The 23814-nt window shown below is 43.6% G+C and overlaps 1 protein-coding gene across 1 annotated transcript in view; it reads right to left on the minus strand.

Moving 5' to 3' along the window:
* The window catches only part of ARMC9 (armadillo repeat containing 9), a 272464-nt gene that overhangs the window by 76998 nt on the left and 171652 nt on the right, over window positions 1–23814 (minus strand). Inside the window, exons 13-14 of the mRNA XM_082251375.1 lie at window positions 10456–10546; window positions 8901–9024 (exon numbers count right to left, since the gene is read on the minus strand). Of these exons, the coding sequence (XP_082107501.1) occupies window positions 8901–9024; window positions 10456–10546 (215 nt within the window). The remainder of the gene's footprint in view (window positions 1–8900; window positions 9025–10455; window positions 10547–23814) is intronic.

Consider the following 23814-nt stretch of genomic DNA (forward strand, 5'->3'; position numbering starts at 1 on the left):
TGACGGCCAACACTTACTCCCCAATTCTTTTAGGGCTACGATCATTGCTGTCCCAAAGAAAGGAAAAGGCCTGATGCAAGGTACTAGTTACTGCTCTATCCTCCTCCTAAACGTAGACCCAACACTTTTTACAAACATTTTGGCACATAGGTTGTTTCCAATAGTTTAAAGGACAATACAAAATTACCATTTAGGTTTTGTCCCAAATCATGAAGCAAAAGATAACATGACTTGAGACGTCAACATTATCCATATAGCCCACCTTGCTGATACCCTCACTATTCTCCTTTTGACTGATGCTCAGAAAATGTTTAATGGAGTAGACTGAGGTTTAATGAAGGCTGTGTTGCAATACATCAAGGTTGGCAGGAAACTAGGGAATTGGTTAGAGGAATTTTTTTTCCTATTCTTCTGCAACAGTGGAAATAACATCTATTCAAACCAATTTAATCTGCAAAATGGAACAAGACTGGAATGCCCTCTATATCCATTTTTTTAATTACTACTTTTAAATCATTACTATGTCATAATAGAGCTAACCCTAACATTACTGTCATTTCCTTTCTGTTTGCTCAACAAAAAAGCAGCGGGATACAGCGATGACTTACTATTTTTCATCACTCCTCCCAGTTACCACTCTTACCATTCCCCCTGCTAAGCTTAATCATTACAGTGAAAACTCCAACTGTAAAATAAACCTCCAAAAACTGGAAGCTTTAAACATTAAAGTCCCATGACGATTCCAATAAAACATTGGGTCCAACACGATGTCACCTACTGTATGTAGGAATTCACCTTTCACATTCCATTAAGGAACTCTTTGCTGCTAACTTTCTGCTGCTCTTGGCCAAAATTAAACAAGACCTCTGGATATGATCATCTGGTTCATACTCCTGGTTAAGGATGATCAGTATCCTTAATTTGAACATTCTTCCCATACTCCTTTATCTCCTTCAAAGACTATCTTGGTACTGAGGATATTCCCCAAACAGATGCATATAGCGCGTTTAGTAATTTTCTTTGGACACTGAAATATCACAGAATAAGTCATGCCCTCATGACGCAACCTAAGAGAGGGGAGAGTTGGGATTCCCTAGCCACTGAAATGCCACAAGGCTGTTCACATGGCTGGAGTCATAGAATGTCTACACATGGCCATGATAAGGAATGGATTCAGTTGGAGTAAGCGACATCCAAGATGTCTCTCAAGTGCATATCTTGGCTTGGAGAGGAGATTCTAAGATTGGTTTACTGCCATCCATTGAGGTAACACCATCAAGCTCTTACAATCAGGCAAGAGTTCCACTTTAATGGACATGACAATCAGCGCAGGACCTTAATATTCCCCTAAATGATAATTCTATTATCGCTGATGTATAATCTGACACAATGTTCTGTTTTCAAAGTAAAAATATATTATAATATTTAACAGAAAATAAAAAGAAAATATGAAATAATTTATGATAAAATATTATCATAAATTCTTTCACATTTTATCATAAATTTCTTTCATATTTTCTTTTTATTTTCTGTTAAATATTATAATATTTTTACTTTACATCATCTAGCGGGCCCTGTGCTCACTACCCAGCACTGTGGAGCTCCACTGGCATTTGTCATGGAACACCAGAATTGACAGGGCCACCACTGGCGCCCTGTGCTTTTCACAGATGAGAACAGGTTCACCCAGAGCACATGTAATGGACATGAAAGTGTCTGGAGAAGCCATGGAGAGCATTATGCTGCCTGTAACATCATTCAGCATGACCAGTTTGGTTGTTGGTCAGTGATGGTCTGGAGAGGCAAATCAATGGAGGGAAACACAGGCCTTTACAGGCTAGACAGTGGCACCCTGACTGCCATAAGGTATCGGCATGAAATCCCTGGACCCATTGTCAGATCCTACGCTGGTGCGCTGGGTCCTGGGTTCCTCGTGGTGCACGACAATGCCCGGCCTCATGTGGTGAGATTATGCAGCCAGTTCCTGAAGAATGAAGGAACTGATACCATTGAATGGCCCCCACGCTTGTCTGACCTAAATCCAATTGAACATCTCTGGGACATTATGTTTCGGTCCATCCTACGCCACCAGGTTGCACCTCAGTCTGTTCAGGAGCTCAGTGATGCCCTGGTCCAGATTTGGGAGGAAATACCCCAGGACACCATCTATTGTTTCATTAGGACCATGTCCAAATGTTGCCAGGCATGCATACAAGCACGCGGGGGCCATACCAATTACTGAGTACCATTTTGAGTTGCTGCAATGAAATTTCAGCGAAATGGGCTAGCCCGCTGCATCATTTTTTCACTTTGATTTTCGGGGTGTCTTTGAATTCAGCCCTCTGTAAGTTGATAATTTTCAAACAATGTGGAATCCTTTTGATCTAAACCCATTACCCATATCAGTATAGATATCCACCATGATATTTTCCCCCATAGAGATCGGATGTGTTTTCCAAGTGTTCCTTTAATTTTTTTGAGCAGTGTATATTATTTTGCCGAATTGAGCCTTGAATGCAGGTTTGTGCCTCGAAAATATATTACAAGGAAAATAACAATGTGAAAATTCACTGAGGGTATGATCACCTTTACAGTACAGGCGGTCCCCGAGTTACATACATCAGACTTACATACGACACATACTTACAAATGGAGGGAGACAACAGGAAAGTGAGAGGAAATCTTCCCCTAGGAAGGGAAATTCATTCCTGTAAGAGTTATCATGGGAAAAAGATGTCTCCACTGAAGCCTTATCAGTTATGAAGTCCTTGTTTCCATGACAAAATGTTCAAAATCCAAATGTCACAGGGACAAAAAGTGAGGTGAAATCTTCTGAACAGGGGCACAGACAGCAAAACAAACTTTACAGGGGTGTTAACTCTTCCCTATGCTATCCAAAGAACTTAAAAATTATTTTTTTGGCTGGAGTTGCACTAAAAAATGTACCTGTTCCAAATCACATACAAATTCCACTTAAGAACAAACCTACAGAACCTATTTTATTTGTAACACAGGGACTGCCTGTAGTCCTATTTGATTTGACTATATAAACCTTCATTTTGCAATGCTGTGTTTCTTAGTATATTAGTTTATTACGCACTTATATAAAAAAAAAAAAAAAAAAAAAAACAGAACACAGAATGTCTACTCTAGGTGTGGATGAAGTCTGTTCAATACAAATAACTCTACAAAGGTTATTCTTTAAGAAAAAAAAAATACATATATACCAGTTATTTTAAGCGTGATAAAAGAAAGACATATTTTCTTGTCAGATCTTTATTTATTTAAGTGATCTGTGGTCTGATGGTTAAAGTCTTCTGTTATTTACAAGTCTCCTTTTTTAAATTACTGATAAGACTGTGTAGTGTTCTGCCTACTATAGTGAATACACAAAGATTAGACTAAAGTTTAAAGTGGCATTGAACAAACAGTCATCCAGTTACAGCAATGAATAAATTTTCCATCTAAACATATGAAGAACAATATCTGACAAAACCTGATCCTGCTGCCATCTTGCTCATAGCTGTGTGTTACAACAGATCATTGTTGGCATATTATTTGACTTTCAGTATATAAAAAAAAGATTACACAAAAGGAAGTAAACATGAAAAGAAAAATTAAATCAGGATAAAAGTATAATGAATAGTCTAAAAGGGACAATATGTCCTGGGGCCATTATTACAACACAAATGTTTTATCAACCCATAATTATATCCTAATTCCTGGGTGACAGCCAGTTACATTGTATGCCCAACTAAAAATCAATGAAAGCCTTAAGGCTACGTTCAAATCTAGGCATTGCTATTTTTACAGGCGTTTTTTCAGGTGTTTTTTTGGGAGTTTTACAGGCGTTTTGTGAATGCATTTTTTAAATTGAGAAGTGACCAATGAAAAAAATAAAAACGCCTGTAATCTGCCAAAAAAGAAGCTCATGTGCTTTTTTGAGCGACAGCGTTTTGCTTAAGGCGACAGAACGCTCAGATGTTAACAGGGGCCATTGAAATGAATAGGATTTGTCTTGTTGGGCGTTTTTAGAGCGGAGGCTTAGAGCAGAAAATCGACCAAAAACACCTAGATGTGAACAGAGCTTAAAGCAGCAGTTAATGACCTGTTGGTGTCATATCCCGCAATTGCAGTTCCTGTCCTGGCTGCCTCCTCACTCAACCTGAATTGTAATAGAATTCAGCCTGAGATGCCAGACCATAAAAAGCAAACGCATTGCTTGGCATAATGCCAAGCTAAGTTGCAATGATGGGGTAAACAACAGTAGGAATGAGTGACATGACATAATTTGTTTAATTTGTTCGGTATGGTATGGAGCAGTGTTTTTCAAGCCTTTTTCAGTCAAGGCACCATTTAGAATTGCACACAATCCTGGGGCACACCTGTCTGAGGGCTAGTTCACAACAGGAGGTACATCTGAGCGCACGCTTTTTTTCACGTTCCCTTGTTGCATTTTTTTTATTGTAATGAGATGGGCCAATGCATGTGAAAAAGGGTGCTAGCAAAAAGGTGCTAGCATGATTTTTTAAATTTGTGCAGCGCTATGACACATGGTACTACAGTACCACGTGTCTTAGCAGGTGCCAAAGTACGCATATTTGCAAGATGCAAGAGGATGTCATTAAGAATTAATGGTTCCCATACACATCTGCAAATGGCAGCACATTTTTATGCGGTATGGGATAATACGCAATTTCACACCTATTACCATACTGCTTTTGGTGTGAACAAGCCCTAAAACGTAATCCAAGGCAGAGTTCAGTGGTCTGTAGTTTGTAAACCCCGCTCCCCTCCAATTCTCCCTTCCAAATCCCCCATCCAAGGACAACCCCCTCCTTGAATAACACCCCCAAATCCCCCCTCCTAGCACAACCCCACCCCCACCCAAATCCCCCTTCCTGTTCCCCCTTCCAAATTCCCCCCCTCCTAGCACAACTCCCAACCTGCTCTCAAATCCCCCACCTAGCACAAAATCCACCCTCCCCGCAAATAACCCCACTTGCTAGCACAAATTCTGTCCCTACAATAATGACAGCAGCAGGTGGAGGGAGAGCCAGGTGGAGGTGTGTGTTGTGCTATCTATTCCGCCTCACCCAAACCCCCCCCCCCCTATTTCCTAGGTCCTCTCCTTCCCCAGCCCCTCACTTGTCTTTACATTTGGATTGGAGCGATCCTCTGTTTACTGTTAGCACAGAAGGGAGAAAGCACTGCTTTCTCCTGTGTACAGTAGAAGCAGAACGCTCAGCCCATACCTCCCCCATTCTCTGCTCCTCTCTGTGCACTTGCCAGCAAGTCCTTCGCAACCAATGAGGTAATCGGCTGGTGCGACACAGTCGGGCGGCCAGCTTATCTTTATGCTTTGCCAGCAAAAGTACAAAGAGGAGTAGAGAGTGGGGGGAAGTGCTAGCTGAGCTTTGAGCTGAGCTCTCTGCCACCTCTGTACACAGGAGTTACACAGTGCTCTCTCCCTCCTGTAGCACAGGAGCTAACAGGATTGCTCAGATCGGGCTGTTGCCGTGACACCCCTGAGAATTCCTCTCAGCACCCCAGGGTGCAGTAGAACTCCGGTTGAGAAAAACTGGTATGGAGACTCTGTACTGACTATTGTTGATACCATCTTTAGCATCCTTCCTCTATATTAAAAAATTATGTAAAAAAGCAAAACCTTCATTTTTAGATTTGGATGGAGTAGATGAGGGTTATACCCCATTTCAAGGCTTTACTGCTGTCTGTGTTGCCATTAGGGGGATTCACCCTTCAATTTCTCCATCTGACCACTGTCAGAGAGAGAAAGAGTTGGGAAATAATACATTTTAGAGTTGTGACCAGAAAAACATTTTGAGGTTAAATCATCCAGTATGGACACTTATTCTAGTGACAATTGTCTTACAGGGGACTACCCCTCCACTTTGGAAAGATTTCTTCTCACTTCCTGTTGCGCCTCCATGACAGGAAGTGAAGAGGAATCTCTCTACTAGGATACAGACCGCAAAAAATAACCTGATGGTTTTAAACGCTCCTTAATCCATGTAAAACAAATATAGGAATGTTTACCTTAAGTTGATTGACTACTGGCAAAAAACTTGCTAGGGCCACGCCCAGAGCCCACCATATAACCTCGTCCACTCTGTGAGAATGTAGTTTTTTTAGTAACAATAAAAAAGTATCCAGACATGGATGTTGTCATAAGAAAAAAGAGGGTGTGTAATTCTCGCGCTGTCTGATAATTATGTCCACCTAAAACCTTTAATGCTGCAGGTACTATTATTGGTAACCTACACAATCCAGATTAATGTAACAGGGGGGAGAACCGCGCTTTAAAGGTGCAAGGTGTAAAGATGCACCTTTAAAGCGCGGTACTCCCCCCTGTTACATGGATGTTGTCATATTTTGGGGCAGGACAAAGGGAAGGAAGAACAATGTCCTCATTGAGTTGGAAAGATTAGACCACCTTAGGTAGGAAAGAATGCTTTGGTCTAAAAAACAAATTTGTCCTTGTAAATCAAGAAAGGGCTACTTACCGGAAAGCGCTGTCAATTCAGAAACATGCCTAACAGACTATTCTTATAAATGATTTAATGGCTACCAATAGGGCAACCTTACAAGTGAGGTCTTCCAACAGAATATCCCTAATTGGTTCAAAGGGAGGTTGGGGTCCCAAAGTGAAACAGAAAGTCAAATTGGGGGATTTTTATGAGTAGCTCCCTGAACAAAAGCTTTAAAAAAGGACTGCGAGTAAGAGATTTCTGAAAAAAAAAAAAAAAAAAAAAAAACTGTCCCTTAAGGGTACTCAAGTAAAGGAAAGTCAAAACATGGGTGACAGAGTATTTCTTGGGACTTTTAGCCCTTGCAGCAGGCAAAGTAAGTATTCCATGTGCGATGGCAAATTTCACGGGTTTTGGATTTTTTTTTTTTTTTAAGCTCCGAGTAAGGTGGGAATAACAGAGTCTGGAACACCAAAATCCTTTCAGTCATGGGTTTCAACTAGGGATAGACCAATATGTTTTTTTCAGGGCCAATACCGATACCGATATTTTGGTCACAACGTATCAGCCGATATGGGCCAATATTTTGTACATTTAAAATTTTGAAAAATAAAGACAATTTTTGACACAAATCTGGTACTGAACATGTTAATTTTTGTTTAATGCTTAATGGCTGGCTTGCTGGCACCCTGTGGTGGGTGGCTGGCTGGCACCCTATGGTGGGTGGCTGGCTGGCACCCTGTGGTGGGTGGCTGGCTGGCACCCTGTGGTGGGTGGCTGGCTGGCACCCTGTGGGTGGCTGGCTGGCACCCTGTGGTGGGTGGCTGGCTGGCACAGGGACTGTGGGTGGCTGGCTGGCACCCTGTGGTGGGTGGCTGGCTGGCACCCTGTGGTGGGTGGCTGGCTGGCACAGGGACTGTGGGTGGCTGGCTGGTACAGGGCCTGTGGGCGGCTGGCTGGTACAGTGCCTGTGGCTGGCTGGTACAGGGCCTGTGGGTGGCTGGCTGTCTGTCACCCTGTCTGTGGGTGGCTGGCTGTCTGGCACCCTGTGGGGGGTGGCTGGCTGGCTGGCACCCTGTGGTGGGTGGCTGGCACAGGGGCTGTAGGTGGGTGGTTGGCTGGTACAGTGCCTGTGGCTTGCTGGTACAGGGCCCGTGGGTGGCTGGCTCGCTGGTACAGTGCCTGTGGATGTGGGTGGCTGGCTGGCACCGGGCTGCTGTGGGTGAGTGTATGGCTGTGATACACTCCCACGAGACTAGTCCCGACTCCAGACGAGGCTGTCCAAGGCAAGGGAGGCGGCCTAAGAAGGCAGAATGATGTCACAAAAATATCGGGATCATCCCGTTCTGGGGCCGATACCGATATAATCGGGGAAAGTGCATATCGGCCCTCAATATATTGGCCTCGCTGATAATCGGTCTATCCCTAGTTTCAACAATGCCACTAAAATTACTGAAAAGCAGGAGTTAGGAAGTGAAATTAAAGGCCTTAGAACAGTAGGTCTGCTCTGTTTAGAGAAAGCCAAGGTTCATCTGCCAGAAGTCTGAGTATGTCTGCATACCATGTTCTTCCCGGGCCAATTTGGACCAATGGTAACCTGAACCCTTTCCTCCTGTATTTTATGCAGCACAGGGAGGATCTTCATCAGAGAATGCATAAACCAGGTTAAATTGAGCCCAAGGAATCACCAGAGCATCCACTGCGAAGGCTTGATGATCCCTTGTCTTGGCTACAAATTTGTTCAGCCTGTTGAACCTAGAGGACAAGATGTTCACCGGTTATTTCCGCCTTTGGCAGAGATTCTGAAAGATCTCTGGGTGCAGAGACTACTCCTCTGTGTCTATGCATTCCGCTTGTTAGTTGTCAACTCCAGGGATGTGATTGGCTGAGAAAGCTGGAATGTGAGGTTCCACCAAAAAGTGCATCAGACTCTTTTAGGGCAGCATGACTTCTGGTGCCCCCCCCCCCCAATGGTTTATGTGGGCCACTGCTGTGGCATTCTTGATTGTACCCCGACTTTGTGACCTTGCAGAATTGATGTCCAGTGCTGTAAAGATAATCTGATGAATCTCAGTTCTACTAGGTTTATGGGAAGTTTTAACTCCTGTGGGGACCATCTCTCTTGGAGTCAGGAACTTGTAAACTCTCTGCCTAAGCCTAAGGCTGGCATTCATGGTCACCACCTTCCATGGCATGTGAAGGAAACACTGCCTCAAAAGGAGTCTATCATCAAGCCCAGGAAACCCACGCAAAAGCAAATTGAGGGGTGCCATTTTGACCTAAGACAGTGGTTGGGAACAACTAGTGGAAGTTTTTTTTTTTATCTTAATGCAGGTAATGCATTGAGGTAAAACATCTTCTGGCTGTAGAACCACTCTTCTTTTGCAGCTGCACCAGTTGTTTGGCTCTTACCTGAGGCTAAGTTTTTGCAGAGAGCCCAGAACATTTTCCTTAGTAATGTAATCCTTCTCCTCTGTCTTGAGCGCTGCCTCCAATGAGCACAGTAAGTAAGGATTCTGACTTAGATAAACCCGGCCTAGAATACATAGGATATATATTATTTTCTTATACAGTCTTGGTAATTCTCAAAAGCCAACATTTTATTGAAGATGTTATGTTCCTATATGATCCGTTTATGGGTGTATAGCTATAGCGCATCGCACTGCATATTTACAAGAACACAAAAATACAAATGATCATACGTATTTAATGTGATCTCATCTACAGTGCCTTGAAAAAGTATTGGCTGTATGTATACTGTCCTTGTCCTGCTGGAAGGTGAACCTCCGTCTCAGTCTCAAGTCTTCTGCAGACTCTAACAGGTTTTTTCTAACTTTGCCCTGTATTTGGCTCCATCCATCTTCCCATCAATTGTGGCCAGCTTACCTGTCCCTGCTGAAGAAAAGCATCCCCACAACATGATGCTGCCACCACCGTGTTTCACGGTGGGGATGGTGTGTTAATGGTGATGTGCAGTGTTAGTTTTCTGCCACACATAGCGTTTTGCTTTTAGGCCACTAAGTTCAATTTCGGGTATCATCTGACCAGAGCACCTTCTTCCACATGTTTGCTGTGTCCCTCACATGGCTTCTTGCAAACTGCAAACGGGACTTCTTATGGTTTTCTACCAACAATGGCTTTCTTCTTGCTACTCTTCCATAAAGGCCAGATTTGTGGAGTGCACAGGTAATAGTTGTCCTGTGGACAGACCTGAGCTGTGGATCTCTGCAGCTTCTCCACAGTTAGCATGGGCCTCTTGGCTGCTTCTCTGATTAATGCTCACCTTAGCTGGCCTGTCAGTTTAGGTGGACGGCCAAGTCTTGATAGGTTTACAGGTATGCCATACGCTTTCCATTTTCAGATGATGAACAATGCTCTGAGATGTTCAAAGCTTAGGATATTTTTTATAACATAACTCTGCTTTAATCTTCTCCAAAAACGTTATCCCTGACCTGTCTGGTGTGCTCCTTGGTCTTCATGATGCTGTTTGATTATTAGAGTTCTCTAACAAACCTCTGAGGGCTTCACAGAATAGCGGTATTTATACACAGGTGGACTATATTTATTTTTAGCTGACTTCTGAAGGCAATTGGTTCCAATAGATTTTAGTTAGGGGGTATCAGAGTAAAGGGGGCTGAATACAAATGCATGCCACACTTTTCAGATATTTGTAAAAAAAATGTAAAAGGCATTTATCATTTCCCTTCCACTTCACAATTATGTGCCACTTTGTGTTGGTCTATCACATAAAATCCCCAAAAACATACATGTATGTTTTTGGTTGTAACATGACAAAATGTGGAAAATTTCAAGGAGTATACATACTTTTTCAAGGCACTGTATCTCAGTAAAAAAGTATATGATTAGATAAAAGTAATTTCTGTGTAAATAAATGGTGAAATAAATGGTGAAACATTTGCCATAGACGGCTGTACAGAATAAAGCAGTATTTAGGTGTGTGTCTTACCATCAGATAATGATGCAAAAGCATTGATAAGTCGAGCTGTGTATTGTCTGACTATTTCATTTTTGGAGTGAAGCAATTGTAGGACATTCCTCTATGGAGAAAATAAAAAATACAGGAAATAATTTACAGATCTACACATGATATACAGACTCAGTCTTATGCCATGATCGACACCAATTATTTTTTAATGTTTACGTAAAGCAAGCTAGGATAGACTGTGCACATTGAAGCTGATTCCTGATGAACTTTTGCTTAGTTTTGCTTTGTCGCCCCTTTCCTGCCTGCAACCAGGTACTGTTAGTGCAGATGGAGGAATCTGTATTTTTATTCAGCCAGCAGACCGAAAAACAAAACTTTTGCTGTATGGCCAGCCTAAGTGCCTGTTCGCACTGCCCGCACATTAGGCAGCCAGTTTAGAGCACGAGACGCTCTCCATTCTGGTTGCATTGAGCTGGCAGTAGGGGGCAGTGTGACGCACGTTTCACTGCATCACACTGTTCCCTTTTTTTTTTGAGTCAACTTTATTTGAAGCACAAAGTGACAATTTATTTATGTCCTTAAACATAAACCTAAAGTATACAGCTAAAGTAGCAGGGACCTTGTTATGTCTGTAATTACCAGTGTTAAGCCCTGTTAGCAGGTCAGCATGATTTCAGGTGCTACTTGGTTGACATTTGTGTCACATTAAGCCCAGATGTCTATGCAAGTTGCACCTGAAATCGCAACAAATAGTGAAGGAACCTTTTTTCAAATCGGTGTCAGAATCAGAGTCGCACTGATTTGAACGATTCAATTGCAGACAATAGGGTGTGACTTGTCTTGCAATATGGAAGTGTCAAATTGCATGACAAGTTGCACGGGTGTGAACGGGTGCTTAATGTTGATATCAGTCCTTGTGTTCCTGTTCTTTCCCTTTGGATCCTAAGCCCAGACTGTGCATGGGACCTTACAATTTGCCCAAGTTAAAAATTAGGACGACCTCTCCATGTGCTCAATCCTGCCCCAAACATGCGGCTGTCAAATGCCAGAACTTAGGTGGTTAGTAGAAGTAATGGCATTTCACGGTGGAATGACCAGCATAAGGTCTTAGCAACTTGGGGTGACAGGTTTAATATTGACTTGGGAGAAAGCAATAACCCATGTTAAGCCTCTGCATCAAATCAAATAGATTCCACAGCAACTCAGGGATCAGTTTCAGGGATAACACAAGTACTTGCAGACACCACAAGGTATCTGCACTAGAACACTGTTAGAAATATTTTAGGCTGCTACAAGATATTTTCATTTCTGACTTAAATGTACAGAATGTAAATTAGCCAATAGAGAGAGAGATATGTTTAACTGGAAAAATGTTAAATGGTCATTCGCACCTGGGGAAATACAATAACACCCACACAGAGAAAATAACACCCACACGCAGACTCTGTATCTATATATGTTCAAAGGGCATTTCCTCATATATCCAAAGAATATACAGAAACAACCTTTGTAAAGCATTAACACGCATTAAGCTGATTGTATCATGCAAACCTTCATATAAAACGTAAAAGATCATATTTTTCCTCAAGAGTTTTATATTCTGTGCCACAACTAGAATGACAGGTTATAAACAAATCAAATTAATCATTAGCTTTCAACACTAATCTTGTTACCCCACTGTGATCTTTTAATTATGGCACCTATATAAGATAAACACGAAATTCCAAGGTTTTTACTAGTACTAAAAGGTTAACTTTATTCGTTACAGACAGAATAAAGAAAAAAAAAATTTGTGCTGAATATTTAGCATTTCTATATACAGTCAGCAGGCGGAGCTCTAGTCTCCTTTTCACATGCTTACTTATGTTTACGTATCAGAATTTCTGAAGGAAGCTTGTTTACAGAGTCCATTATCTCAAGGTGATATATACACTGACAAGTTAAGTTGTAGCAGTGACTTGTGCCTTATAACCTAGCTTAGTCTAAGCAGGCTGTTACTGCTAAGTTATGTCTTTAGCTAATCCACAATGCTCCAGCAACCCTTTGTCATATACTAGAATTGCAGATACAGTATAGAAAAAAAAAAATGGTCACATCTTCGAAAGGGTTAAAACAAGCTCTAGAAAAAAGTGTAAATTATGTGAATGTGCAATGCATATGTAAAGCGCTGCGTAAATTGACAGTGCTATATAAAGTACCTGAAATAAAAAAATAAAATAATAGAAAAAGTGACGTTGGCAGCTCTAGAGCCTCCTGAGCGTTGTTATGGAACATGTTTGGCATCTTTATACTCAACACAGTCTCATCTATTATTTTGTATAAAAATAGGGATTATATTGTGTTTCTGTGGACTAAAATTTATTATAAAAAACAAAATATGTCATTATTAGTGTTGAGCGAACACGGACTGTATTATTCGTGTTCGTACCGAATAATTGGATTTTTTTTACCCGAACACGGACACGGACACTTTACTGTATGTTCGGGTAAAAATCCGTGTTCGGTCGTTTTATTTCCGGGATTTGCATGCTTTGGCGCTCTTTTCATGGCGGGCTTTCAACAGCCAATCAACAATCGTTTAACTGGTGTGCCTTAAGCCATCCCAGCCATGCCTGCAAATGTCTTAGTAGCTGTGATTGGCCGTCTGAAGCATGTGACCAAGTCTTTATAAGTTCGAGGCAGCCGCCGCAGCAGCGTCATTCTGCTGCTTAGCTAAGGGACAGAGCACACATCAATGTGCTGGCTGCTGATTAGGGAAAGATAGGCAGGAAAAAACCATTTGTGTCCGGATAGAATTGAGGGACAGGTCGGAGTGTTTAGGCAGGGCGAGTTGTAGGCATTTTAGGGATAGAGTCTGCTGAATTATAGGGTCAGTGTCTTCTACAAACTACAATCGATATTGCTGTGTGGGGGGTGGGGTGAATCTGCACTCAATCCTGATCTACGATCTCTTCTCAATCCTGTTAGGGACAGAGTCTGCTGAATTTTAGGGAAACTGTGTTCTACAAACTACAATCGATATTGCTGTGTGGTGTGGGATTGGAGATAGGCAGGTGTCAGTGATCCACATCCATTTTTCTGTGTGTGAGCTGCAGTGAACACAATCTTTTTGGGCTGCAGTGAACACAATCTTTTTGGGCTGCAGGGAACACAATCTTTTTGGGCTGCAGTGAACACAATCTTTTTGGGGTGCAGTGAACAAAATCTTTTTGGGGTGCAGTGAACACAATCCTTTTTGGTGTGCAGTGAACACAATCTTTGTGGGGTGCAGTGAACAAAATCCTTTGTGGGGTGCAGTGAACACAATCTTTTTGGGGTGCAGTGAACAAAATCCTTTTTGGGGTGCAGTGAACAACATCCTTTTTGGGGTGCAGTGAACACAATCTTTTTGGGGTGCAGTGAACAAAATCCTTTGTGGGGTGCAGTGAACACAATCTTTTTGGGGTGCAGTGAACACAATCTTTTTGGGGTGGAGTGAACAACATCCTTTTTGGGGTGCAGTGAACAAAATCCTTTTTGGGGTGCAGTGAACACAATCTTTTTGGGGTGCAGTGAACACAATCTTTGTGGGGTGCAGTGAACACAATCTTTTTGGGGTGGAGTGAACAACATCCTTTTTGGGGTGCAGTGAACAACATCCTTTTTGGGGTGCAGTGAACACAATCTTTTTGGGGTGCAGTGAACACAATCTTTGTGGGGTACAGTGAACAGAATCTTTGTGGGGTGCAGTGAACACAATCTTTGGGGGGTACAGTGAACACAATCTTTTTGGGGTGCAGTGAACACAATCTTTGTGGGGTGCAGTGAACACAATCTTTTTGGGGTGGAGTGAACAAAATCTTTTTGGGCTGCAGTGAACACAATCTTTTTGGGCTGCAGTGAACACAATCTTTTTGGGCTGCAGTGAACACAATCTTTTTGGGGTGCAGTGAACAAAATCTTTTTGGGGTGCAGTGAACACAATCCTTTTTGGTGTGCAGTGAACACAATCTTTGTGGGGTGCAGTGAACAAAATCCTTTGTGGGGTGCAGTGAACACAATCTTTTTGGGGTGCAGTGAACAAAATCCTTTTTGGGGTGCAGTGAACAACATCCTTTTTGGGGTGCAGTGAACACAATCTTTTTGGGGTGCAGTGAACAAAATCCTTTGTGGGGTGCAGTGAACACAATCTTTTTGGGGTGCAGTGAACACAATCTTTTTGGGGTGGAGTGAACAACATCCTTTTTGGGGTGCAGTGAACAAAATCCTTTTTGGGGTGCAGTGAACACAATCTTTTTGGGGTGCAGTGAACAAAATCATTTTTGGGGTGCAGTGAACACAATCTTTTTGGGGTGCAGTGAACACAATCTTTGTGGGGTGCAGTGAACACAATCTTTTTGGGGTGGAGTGAACAACATCCTTTTTGGGGTGCAGTGAACAACATCCTTTTTGGGGTGCAGTGAACACAATCTTTGTGGGGTGCAGTGAACACAATCTTTTTGGGGTGGAGTGAACAAAATCTTTTTGGGCTGCAGTGAACACAATCTTTTTGGGCTGCAGTGAACACAATCTTTTTGGGGTGCAGTGAACAAAATCTTTTTGGGGTGCAGTGAACACAATCCTTTTTGGTGTGCAGTGAACACAATCTTTGTGGGGTGCAGTGAACAAAATCCTTTGTGGGGTGCAGTGAACACAATCTTTTTGGGGTGGAGTGAACAACATCCTTTTTGGGGTGCAGTGAACAACATCCTTTTTGGGGTGCAGTGAACACAATCTTTTTGGGGTGCAGTGAACACAATCTTTGTGGGGTACAGTGAACAGAATCTTTGTGGGGTGCAGTGAACACAATCTTTGGGGGGTACAGTGAACACAATCTTTTTGGGGTGGAGTGAACAACATCCTTTTTGGGGTGCAGTGAACAACATCCTTTTTGGGGTGCAGTGAACACAATCTTTTTGGGGTGCAGTGAACACAATCTTTGTGGGGTACAGTGAACAGAATCTTTGTGGGGTGCAGTGAACACAATCTTTGGGGGGTACAGTGAACACAATCTTTTTGGGGTGCAGTGAACACAATCTTTGTGGGGTGCAGTGAACACAATCTTTTTGGGGTGGAGTGAACAAAATCTTTTTGGGCTGCAGTGAACACAATCTTTTTGGGCTGCAGTGAACACAATCTTTTTGGGCTGCAGTGAACACAATCTTTTTGGGGTGCAGTGAACAAAATCTTTTTGGGGTGCAGTGAACACAATCCTTTTTGGTGTGCAGTGAACACAATCTTTGTGGGGTGCAGTGAACAAAATCCTTTGTGGGGTGCAGTGAACACAATCTTTTTGGGGTGCAGTGAACAAAATCCTTTTTGGGGTGCAGTGAACAACATCCTTTTTGGGGTGCAGTGAACACAATCTTTTTGGGGTGCAGTGAACAAAATCCTTTGTGGGGTGCAGTGAACACAATCTTTTTGGGGTGCAGTGAACACAATCTTTTTGGGGTGGAGTGAACAACATCCTTTTTGGGGTGCAGTGAACAAAATCCTTTTTGGGGTGCAGTGAACACAATCTTTTTGGGGTGCAGTGAACAAAATCATTTTTGGGGTGCAGTGAACACAATCTTTTTGGGGTGCAGTGAACACAATCTTTGTGGGGTGCAGTGAACACAATCTTTTTGGGGTGGAGTGAACAACATCCTTTTTGGGGTGCAGTGAACAACATCCTTTTTGGGGTGCAGTGAACACAATCTTTTTGGGGTGCAGTGAACACAATCTTTGTGGGGTACAGTGAACAGAATCTTTGTGGGGTGCAGTGAACACAATCTTTGGGGGGTACAGTGAACACAATCTTTTTGGGGTGCAGTGAACACAATCTTTGTGGGGTGCAGTGAACACAATCTTTTTGGGGTGCAGTGAACACAATCTTTGGGGGGGTACAGTGAACACAATCTTTTTGGGGTGGAGTGAACAAAATCATTTTTGGGGTGCAGTGAACAACATCCTTTTTGGGGTGCAGTGATCAAAATCCTTTTTGGGGTGCAGTGAACACAATCTTTTTGGGGTGCAGTGAACAAAATCCTTTGTGGGGTGCAGTGAACAGAATCTTTGTGGGGTGCAGTGAACACAATCTTTGGGGGGGTACAGTGAACACAATCTTTTTGGGGTGCAGTGAACACAATCTTTGTGGGGTACAGTGAACAGAATCTTTGTGGGGTGCAGTGAACACAATCTTTGGGGGGTACAGTGAACACAATCTTTTTGGGGTGCAGTGAACACAATCTTTGGGGGGTACAGTGAACACAATCTTTTTGGGGTGCAGTGAACACAATCTTTGTGGGGTGCAGTGAACACAATCTTTTTGGGGTGCAGTGAACATCCTTTTAGGGTGCAGTGAACACAATCTTTGTGGGGTGCAGTGAACAACATCCTTTTAGGGTGCAGTGAACACAATCTTTGTGGGGTACAGTGAACAGAATCTTTGTGGGGTGCAGTGAACACAATCTTTGGGGGGTACAGTGAACACAATCTTTGTGAGGTGCAGTGAACACAATCTTTGTGGGGTGCAGTGAACACAATCATTGTGGGGTGCAGTGAACTCAATCTTTGTGGGGTACAGTGAACACAATCTCATACTTCTGAAGATTTGAGGGTGCTGCCTGTTCCATACTCCCCCTACTCCTCATCTAGCCTTTTAGGGGTACAAACAATAGTAATTGGGGCCTAGTGTGGTTGTGTACGTGTGATATACATACACTTTTTTTGGATCATATTTTCTATTCCGCTATTTAATCAAAAACCTTTGGGGATCAGTTAAATTGGGGGATAGTCTGTGTTGGTACGTGTGAGAGAGATCCACCTTTCCAAGTTGTTGGGGTTCATCTCATACTTCTGAAGGTTTGAGGGTGCTGTGCTGCCTGTTCCATACTCCCCCTACTCCTAGCCTTTTAGGGGTACAAACAATAGTAATTGGGGCCTAGTGTGGTTGTGTACGTGTGATATACATACACTTTTTTTGGATCATATTTTCTATTCCGCTATTTAATCAAAAACCTTTGGGGATCAGTTAAATTGGGGGATAGTCTGTGTTGGTACGTGTGAGAGAGATCCACCTTTCCAAGTTGTTGGGGTTCATCTCATACTTCTGAAGGTTTGAGGGTGCTGCCTGTTCCATACCCCCCCTACTCCTCATCTAGCCTTTTAGGGGTACAAACAATAGTAATTGGGGCCTAGTGTGGTTGTGTACGTGTGATATACATACACTTTTTTTGGATCATATTTTCTATTCCGCTATTTAATCAAAAACCTTTGGGGATCAGTTAAATTGGGGGATAGTCTGTGTTGGTACGTGTGAGAGAGATCCACCTTTCCAAGTTGTTGGGGTTCATCTCATACTTCTGAAGGTTTGAGGGTGCTGCCTGTTCCATACTCCCCCTACTCCTCATCTAGCCTTTTAGGGGTACAAACTATAGTAATTGGGGCCCAGTGTGGTTGTGTACGTGTGATATACATACACTTTTTTTGGATCATATTTTCTATTCCGCTATTTAATCAAAAACCTTTGGGGATCAGTTAAATTGGGGGATAGTCTGTGTTGGTACGTGTGAGAGAGATCCACCTTTCCAAGTTGTTGGGGTTCATCTCATACTTCTGAAGGTTTGAGGGTGCTGCCTGTTCCATACTCCCCCTACTCCTCATCTAGCCTTTTAGGGGTACAAACAATAGTAATTGGGGCCCAGTGTGGTTGTGTACGTGTGATATACATACACTTTTTTTGGATCATATTTTCTATTCCGCTATTTAATCAAAAACCTTTGGGGATCAGTTAAATTGGGGGATAGTCTGTGTTGGTACGTGTGAGAGAGATCCACCTTTCCAAGTTGTTGGGGTTCATCTCATACTTCTGAAGGTTTGAGGGTGCTGCCTGTTCCATACCCCCCCTACTCCTCATCTAGCCTTTTAGGGGTACAAACAATAGTAATTGGGGCCTAGTGTGGTTGTGTACGTGTGATATACATACACTTTTTTTGGATCATATTTTCTATTCCGCTATTTAATCAAAAACCTTTGGGGATCAGTTAAATTGGGGGATAGTCTGTGTTGGTACGTGTGAGAGAGATCCACCTTTCCAAGTTTTTGGGGTTCATCTCATACTTCTGAAGATTTGAGGGTGCTGCCTGTTCCATACCCCCCCTACTCCTCATCTAGCCTTTTAGGGGTACAAACAATAGTAATTGGGGCCTAGTGTGGTTGTGTACGTGTGATATACATACACTTTTTTTGGATCATATTTTCTATTCCGCTATTTAATCAAAAACCTTTGGGGATCAGTTAAATTGGGGGATAGTCTGTGTTGGTACGTGTGAGAGAGATCCACCTTTCCAAGTTGTTGGGGTTCATCTCATACTTCTGAAGGTTTGAGGGTGCTGCCTGTTCCATACCCCCCCTACTCCTCATCTAGCCTTTTAGGGGTACAAACAATAGTAATTGGGGCCTAGTGTGGTTGTGTACGTGTGATATACATACACTTTTTTTGGATCATATTTTCTATTCCGCTATTTAATCAAAAACCTTTGGGGATCAGTTAAATTGGGGGATAGTCTGTGTTGGTACGTGTGAGAGAGATCCACCTTTCCAAGTTGTTGGGGTTCATCTCATACTTCTGAAGGTTTGAGGGTGCTGCCTGTTCCATACCCCCCCTACTCCTCATCTAGCCTTTTAGGGGTACAAACAATAGTAATTGGGGCCTAGTGTGGTTGTGTACGTGTGATATACATACACTTTTTTTGGATCATATTTTCTATTCCGCTATTTAATCAAAAACCTTTGGGGATCAGTTAAATTGGGGGATAGTCTGTGTTGGTACGTGTGAGAGAGATCCACCTTTCCAAGTTGTTGGGGTTCATCTCATACTTCTGAAGGTTTGAGGGTGCTGCCTGTTCCATACTCCCCCTACTCCTCATCTAGCCTTTTAGGGGTACAAACAATAGTAATTGGGGCCTAGTGTGGTTGTGTACGTGTGATATACATACACTTTTTTTGGATCATATTTTCTATTCCGCTATTTAATCAAAAACCTTTGGGGATCAGTTAAATTGGGGGATAGTCTGTGTTGGTACGTGTGAGAGAGATCCACCTTTCCAAGTTGTTGGGGTTCATCTCATACTTCTGAAGGTTTGAGGGTGCTGTGCTGCCTGTTCCATACTCCCCCTACTCCTAGCCTTTTAGGGGTACAAACAATAGTAATTGGGGCCTAGTGTGGTTGTGTACGTGTGATATACATACACTTTTTTTGGATCATATTTTCTATTCCGCTATTTAATCAAAAACCTTTGGGGATCAGTTAAATTGGGGGATAGTCTGTGTTGGTACGTGTGAGAGAGATCCACCTTTCCAAGTTGTTGGGGTTCATCTCATACTTCTGAAGGTTTGAGGGTGCTGCCTGTTCCATACCCCCCCTACTCCTCATCTAGCCTTTTAGGGGTACAAACAATAGTAATTGGGGCCTAGTGTGGTTGTGTACGTGTGATATACATACACTTTTTTTGGATCATATTTTCTATTCCGCTATTTAATCAAAAACCTTTGGGGATCAGTTAAATTGGGGGATAGTCTGTGTTGGTACGTGTGAGAGAGATCCACCTTTCCAAGTTGTTGGGGTTCATCTCATACTTCTGAAGGTTTGAGGGTGCTGCCTGTTCCATACTCCCCCTACTCCTCATCTAGCCTTTTAGGGGTACAAACAATAGTAATTGGGGCCCAGTGTGGTTGTGTACGTGTGATATACATACACTTTTTTTGGATCATATTTTCTATTCCGCTATTTAATCAAAAACCTTTGGGGATCAGTTAAATTGGGGGATAGTCTGTGTTGGTACGTGTGAGAGAGATCCACCTTTCCAAGTTGTTGGGGTTCATCTCATACTTCTGAAGGTTTGAGGGTGCTGCCTGTTCCATACTCCCCCTACTCCTCATCTAGCCTTTTAGGGGTACAAACAATAGTAATTGGGGCCCAGTGTGGTTGTGTACGTGTGATATACATACACTTTTTTTGGATCATATTTTCTATTCCGCTATTTAATCAAAAACCTTTGGGGATCAGTTAAATTGGGGGATAGTCTGTGTTGGTACGTGTGAGAGAGATCCACCTTTCCAAGTTGTTGGGGTTCATCTCATACTTCTGAAGGTTTGAGGGTGCTGCCTGTTCCATACTCCCCCTACTCCTCATCTAGCCTTTTAGGGGTACAAACAATAGTAATTGGGGCCTAGTGTGGTTGTGTACGTGTGATATACATACACTTTTTTTGGATCATATTTTCTATTCCGCTATTTAATCAAAAACCTTTGGGGATCAGTTAAATTGGGGGATAGTCTGTGTTGGTACGTGTGAGAGAGATCCACCTTTCCAAGTTGTTGGGGTTCATCTCATACTTCTGAAGGTTTGAGGGTGCTGTGCTGCCTGTTCCATACTCCCCCTACTCCTAGCCTTTTAGGGGTACAAACAATAGTAATTGGGGCCTAGTGTGGTTGTGTACGTGTGATATACATACACTTTTTTTGGATCATATTTTCTATTCCGCTATTTAATCAAAAACCTTTGGGGATCAGTTAAATTGGGGGATAGTCTGTGTTGGTACGTGTGAGAGAGATCCACCTTTCCAAGTTGTTGGGGTTCATCTCATACTTCTGAAGGTTTGAGGGTGCTGCCTGTTCCATACCCCCCCTACTCCTCATCTAGCCTTTTAGGGGTACAAACAATAGTAATTGGGGCCTAGTGTGGTTGTGTACGTGTGATATACATACACTTTTTTTGGATCATATTTTCTATTCCGCTATTTAATCAAAAACCTTTGGGGATCAGTTAAATTGGGGGATAGTCTGTGTTGGTACGTGTGAGAGAGATCAGCCTTTCCAAGTTGTTGGGGTTCATCTCATACTTCTGAAGGTTTGAGGGTGCTGCCTGTTCCATACTCCCCCTACTCCTCATCTAGCCTTTTAGGGGTACAAACAATAGTAATTGGGGCCTAGTGTGGTTGTGTACGTGCGAGATACATACACTTTTTTTGATCATATTTCCTATTCCGCTATTCAATAAAAACCTTTGAGGATCAATTGAATTGCGGGATAGTCTGTGTCGGTACGTGTGAGATCCACCTTTCCAAGTTTTTGGGGTTCATCTCATACTTCTGAAGATTTGAGGGTGCTGTCTGTTCCATACTCCTCCTACTCCTCATCCATCCTTTTAGGGGTAGAAACAATAGTAATTGGGGCCTAGTGTGGTTTTGTACGTGCGAGATACATACACTTTTTTGGATCATATTTCCTATTCCGCTATTCAATAAAAACCTTTCTAGGGCAAGATCTTAAATTACAGAAATATGAGGAGACCGTCAAATAAGGGCCGTGGCCTGGGTCGTGGTGCTGCTGGTAGAGCTCCTGTTGCAAGGAGAGGACGTGGTCGATCTGTGCCAGCTACACGCACAAGTGAAACACCTTCCTCAAGTGTGAGTAGGCGACAGAACCTGCATCAGTATTTGGTAGGGCATCAAACGCCCCTAGAAGTGATGAGGCCAGAACAAGTTGAGGCGATAGTAGATTGGTTTGCTGCTGACAGTGCCTCCAGTTCCTTCACATTGTCTCCTACCCAGTCTACTGCAGAAAGGTCAGAGTTGGCACCTGCAGCCAATGTCCAACCGTCTTTCACCTCACCCCCTTGCAAATCAGGCCAGCAGTCTGAGCCCCAAGCCATACAGCAGTCTCTTATTCTTTTTGAGGACTCTGTCAGCAGGGTTTCCCAGGGCCATCCACCTAGCCCTGCCCCAGAAGTGGAAGAGATTGAGTGCAGCGATGCCCAACCACTTATTTCTCAAGATGAGTACATGCAAGGATCATCGCAGCACGTCTCCGATGATGACGAAACGCAGGTGCCAACTGCTGCGGCGTTCAGCATTGTGGAGACCGACAAGGAGGGCAGGGGTGAAGACTGGGTGGAAGATGATGTGGAGGACGATGAGGTCCTCGACCCCACATGGAATGAACGTCATGCAGGTGACCTGAGTAGTTTGGAGGAAGAGGCGGTGGTCGCACAGAGCCACCAGCACAGCAGAAGAGGGAGCAGGGTGCAGATGCGGAGCGGCCGTGCCCTAGACACTACGCCCGCTACTGCCCAACGCAGCAAGGGAACGAGCGCACCAAAGTCAGCTCAAAGGAGTTCTCTAGCGTGGAAGTTCTTTAGAAAATGTGCTGATGACAGGACACGAGTGGTTTGCACCCTGTGCAATCAGAGCTTGAAGCGAGGCATAAACCTTCTCAACCTGAGCACAACCTGCATGATCAGGCATCTAAGTGCAAAGCACGAGCTGCAGTGGAGTACACACCTTCAAAACCAAGAAACGTCTCTGGCTCATCCTGCTTCCTCTTCTGCTGCAGTCTCGGCCGCTCCAGCCACATCTGTAGTGATACCGGCACCTGCCACCCCGCAAACAGACGATCTGTCAGCAACACCACCACCTGGGTCACCAACAACCATCTCCACAATGTCCCGTGGAAGCGTTCAGCTTTCCATCTCCCAAACACTTGAGAGGAAGAGGAAGTACCCCCCTACCCACCCGCGATCCCTGGCCCTGAATGCCAGCATTTCAAAATTATTGGCCTTTGAAATGCTGTCATTCCGTCTGGTGGAGACGCACAGTTTTAAAAACCTTATGTCGGTGGCTGTCCCACAGTACGTCGTGCCCAGCCGCCACTACTTTTCCAGGCAAGCCATCCCTTCCCTGCACAACCAAGTGGGGGAAAATATCAGGTGTGCACTGCGCAACGCCATCTGTGCCAAGGTCCACCTAACTACGGATACGTGGACCAGTAAGCACGGTCAGGGGCGTTATATCTCCCTAACGGCACACTGGGTAAATGCAGTGGCGGATGGGCCTGAGGCGGATAGCAATTTGGCGCATGTCCTTCCACCACCGAGGATTGCAGGGCGCTTCAGTTTGCCTCCTGTTCCTAACTCCTCCTACTCCGCTTCCTCATCCTCTACCGCCTCCTCATCCGGACAGCGTAACACCTTCACCACCAACTTCAGCACGGCCAGGGGTAAACGACAGCAGGCAGTTTTACAACTTGCCTGTTTGGGGGACAAACCACACACCGCGCAGGAGTTGTGGAGGAGCATGGAACAGCAGACAAATGAGTGGTTGCTGCCAGCGAGCCTCAAGCCCGGCCTGGTGGTGTGCGATAACGGGCGAAATCTCATAGCAGCTCTGGGCCTAGCCGGTTTGACGCACATCCCTTGCCTGGCGCATGTGCTGAATTTGGTGGTGCAGAGGTTCCTTAAAAACTACCCCGATATGTCAGAGCTGCTGCAGAAAGTGCGGGCCGTTTGTGCGCACTTTCGGCGTTCTCACCCTGCTGCTGCTC

This window comes from Pelophylax lessonae (genome assembly GCF_965119305.1).
Source record: "Pelophylax lessonae genome assembly, chromosome: 3".
Taxonomy (NCBI): domain Eukaryota; kingdom Metazoa; phylum Chordata; class Amphibia; order Anura; family Ranidae; genus Pelophylax; species Pelophylax lessonae.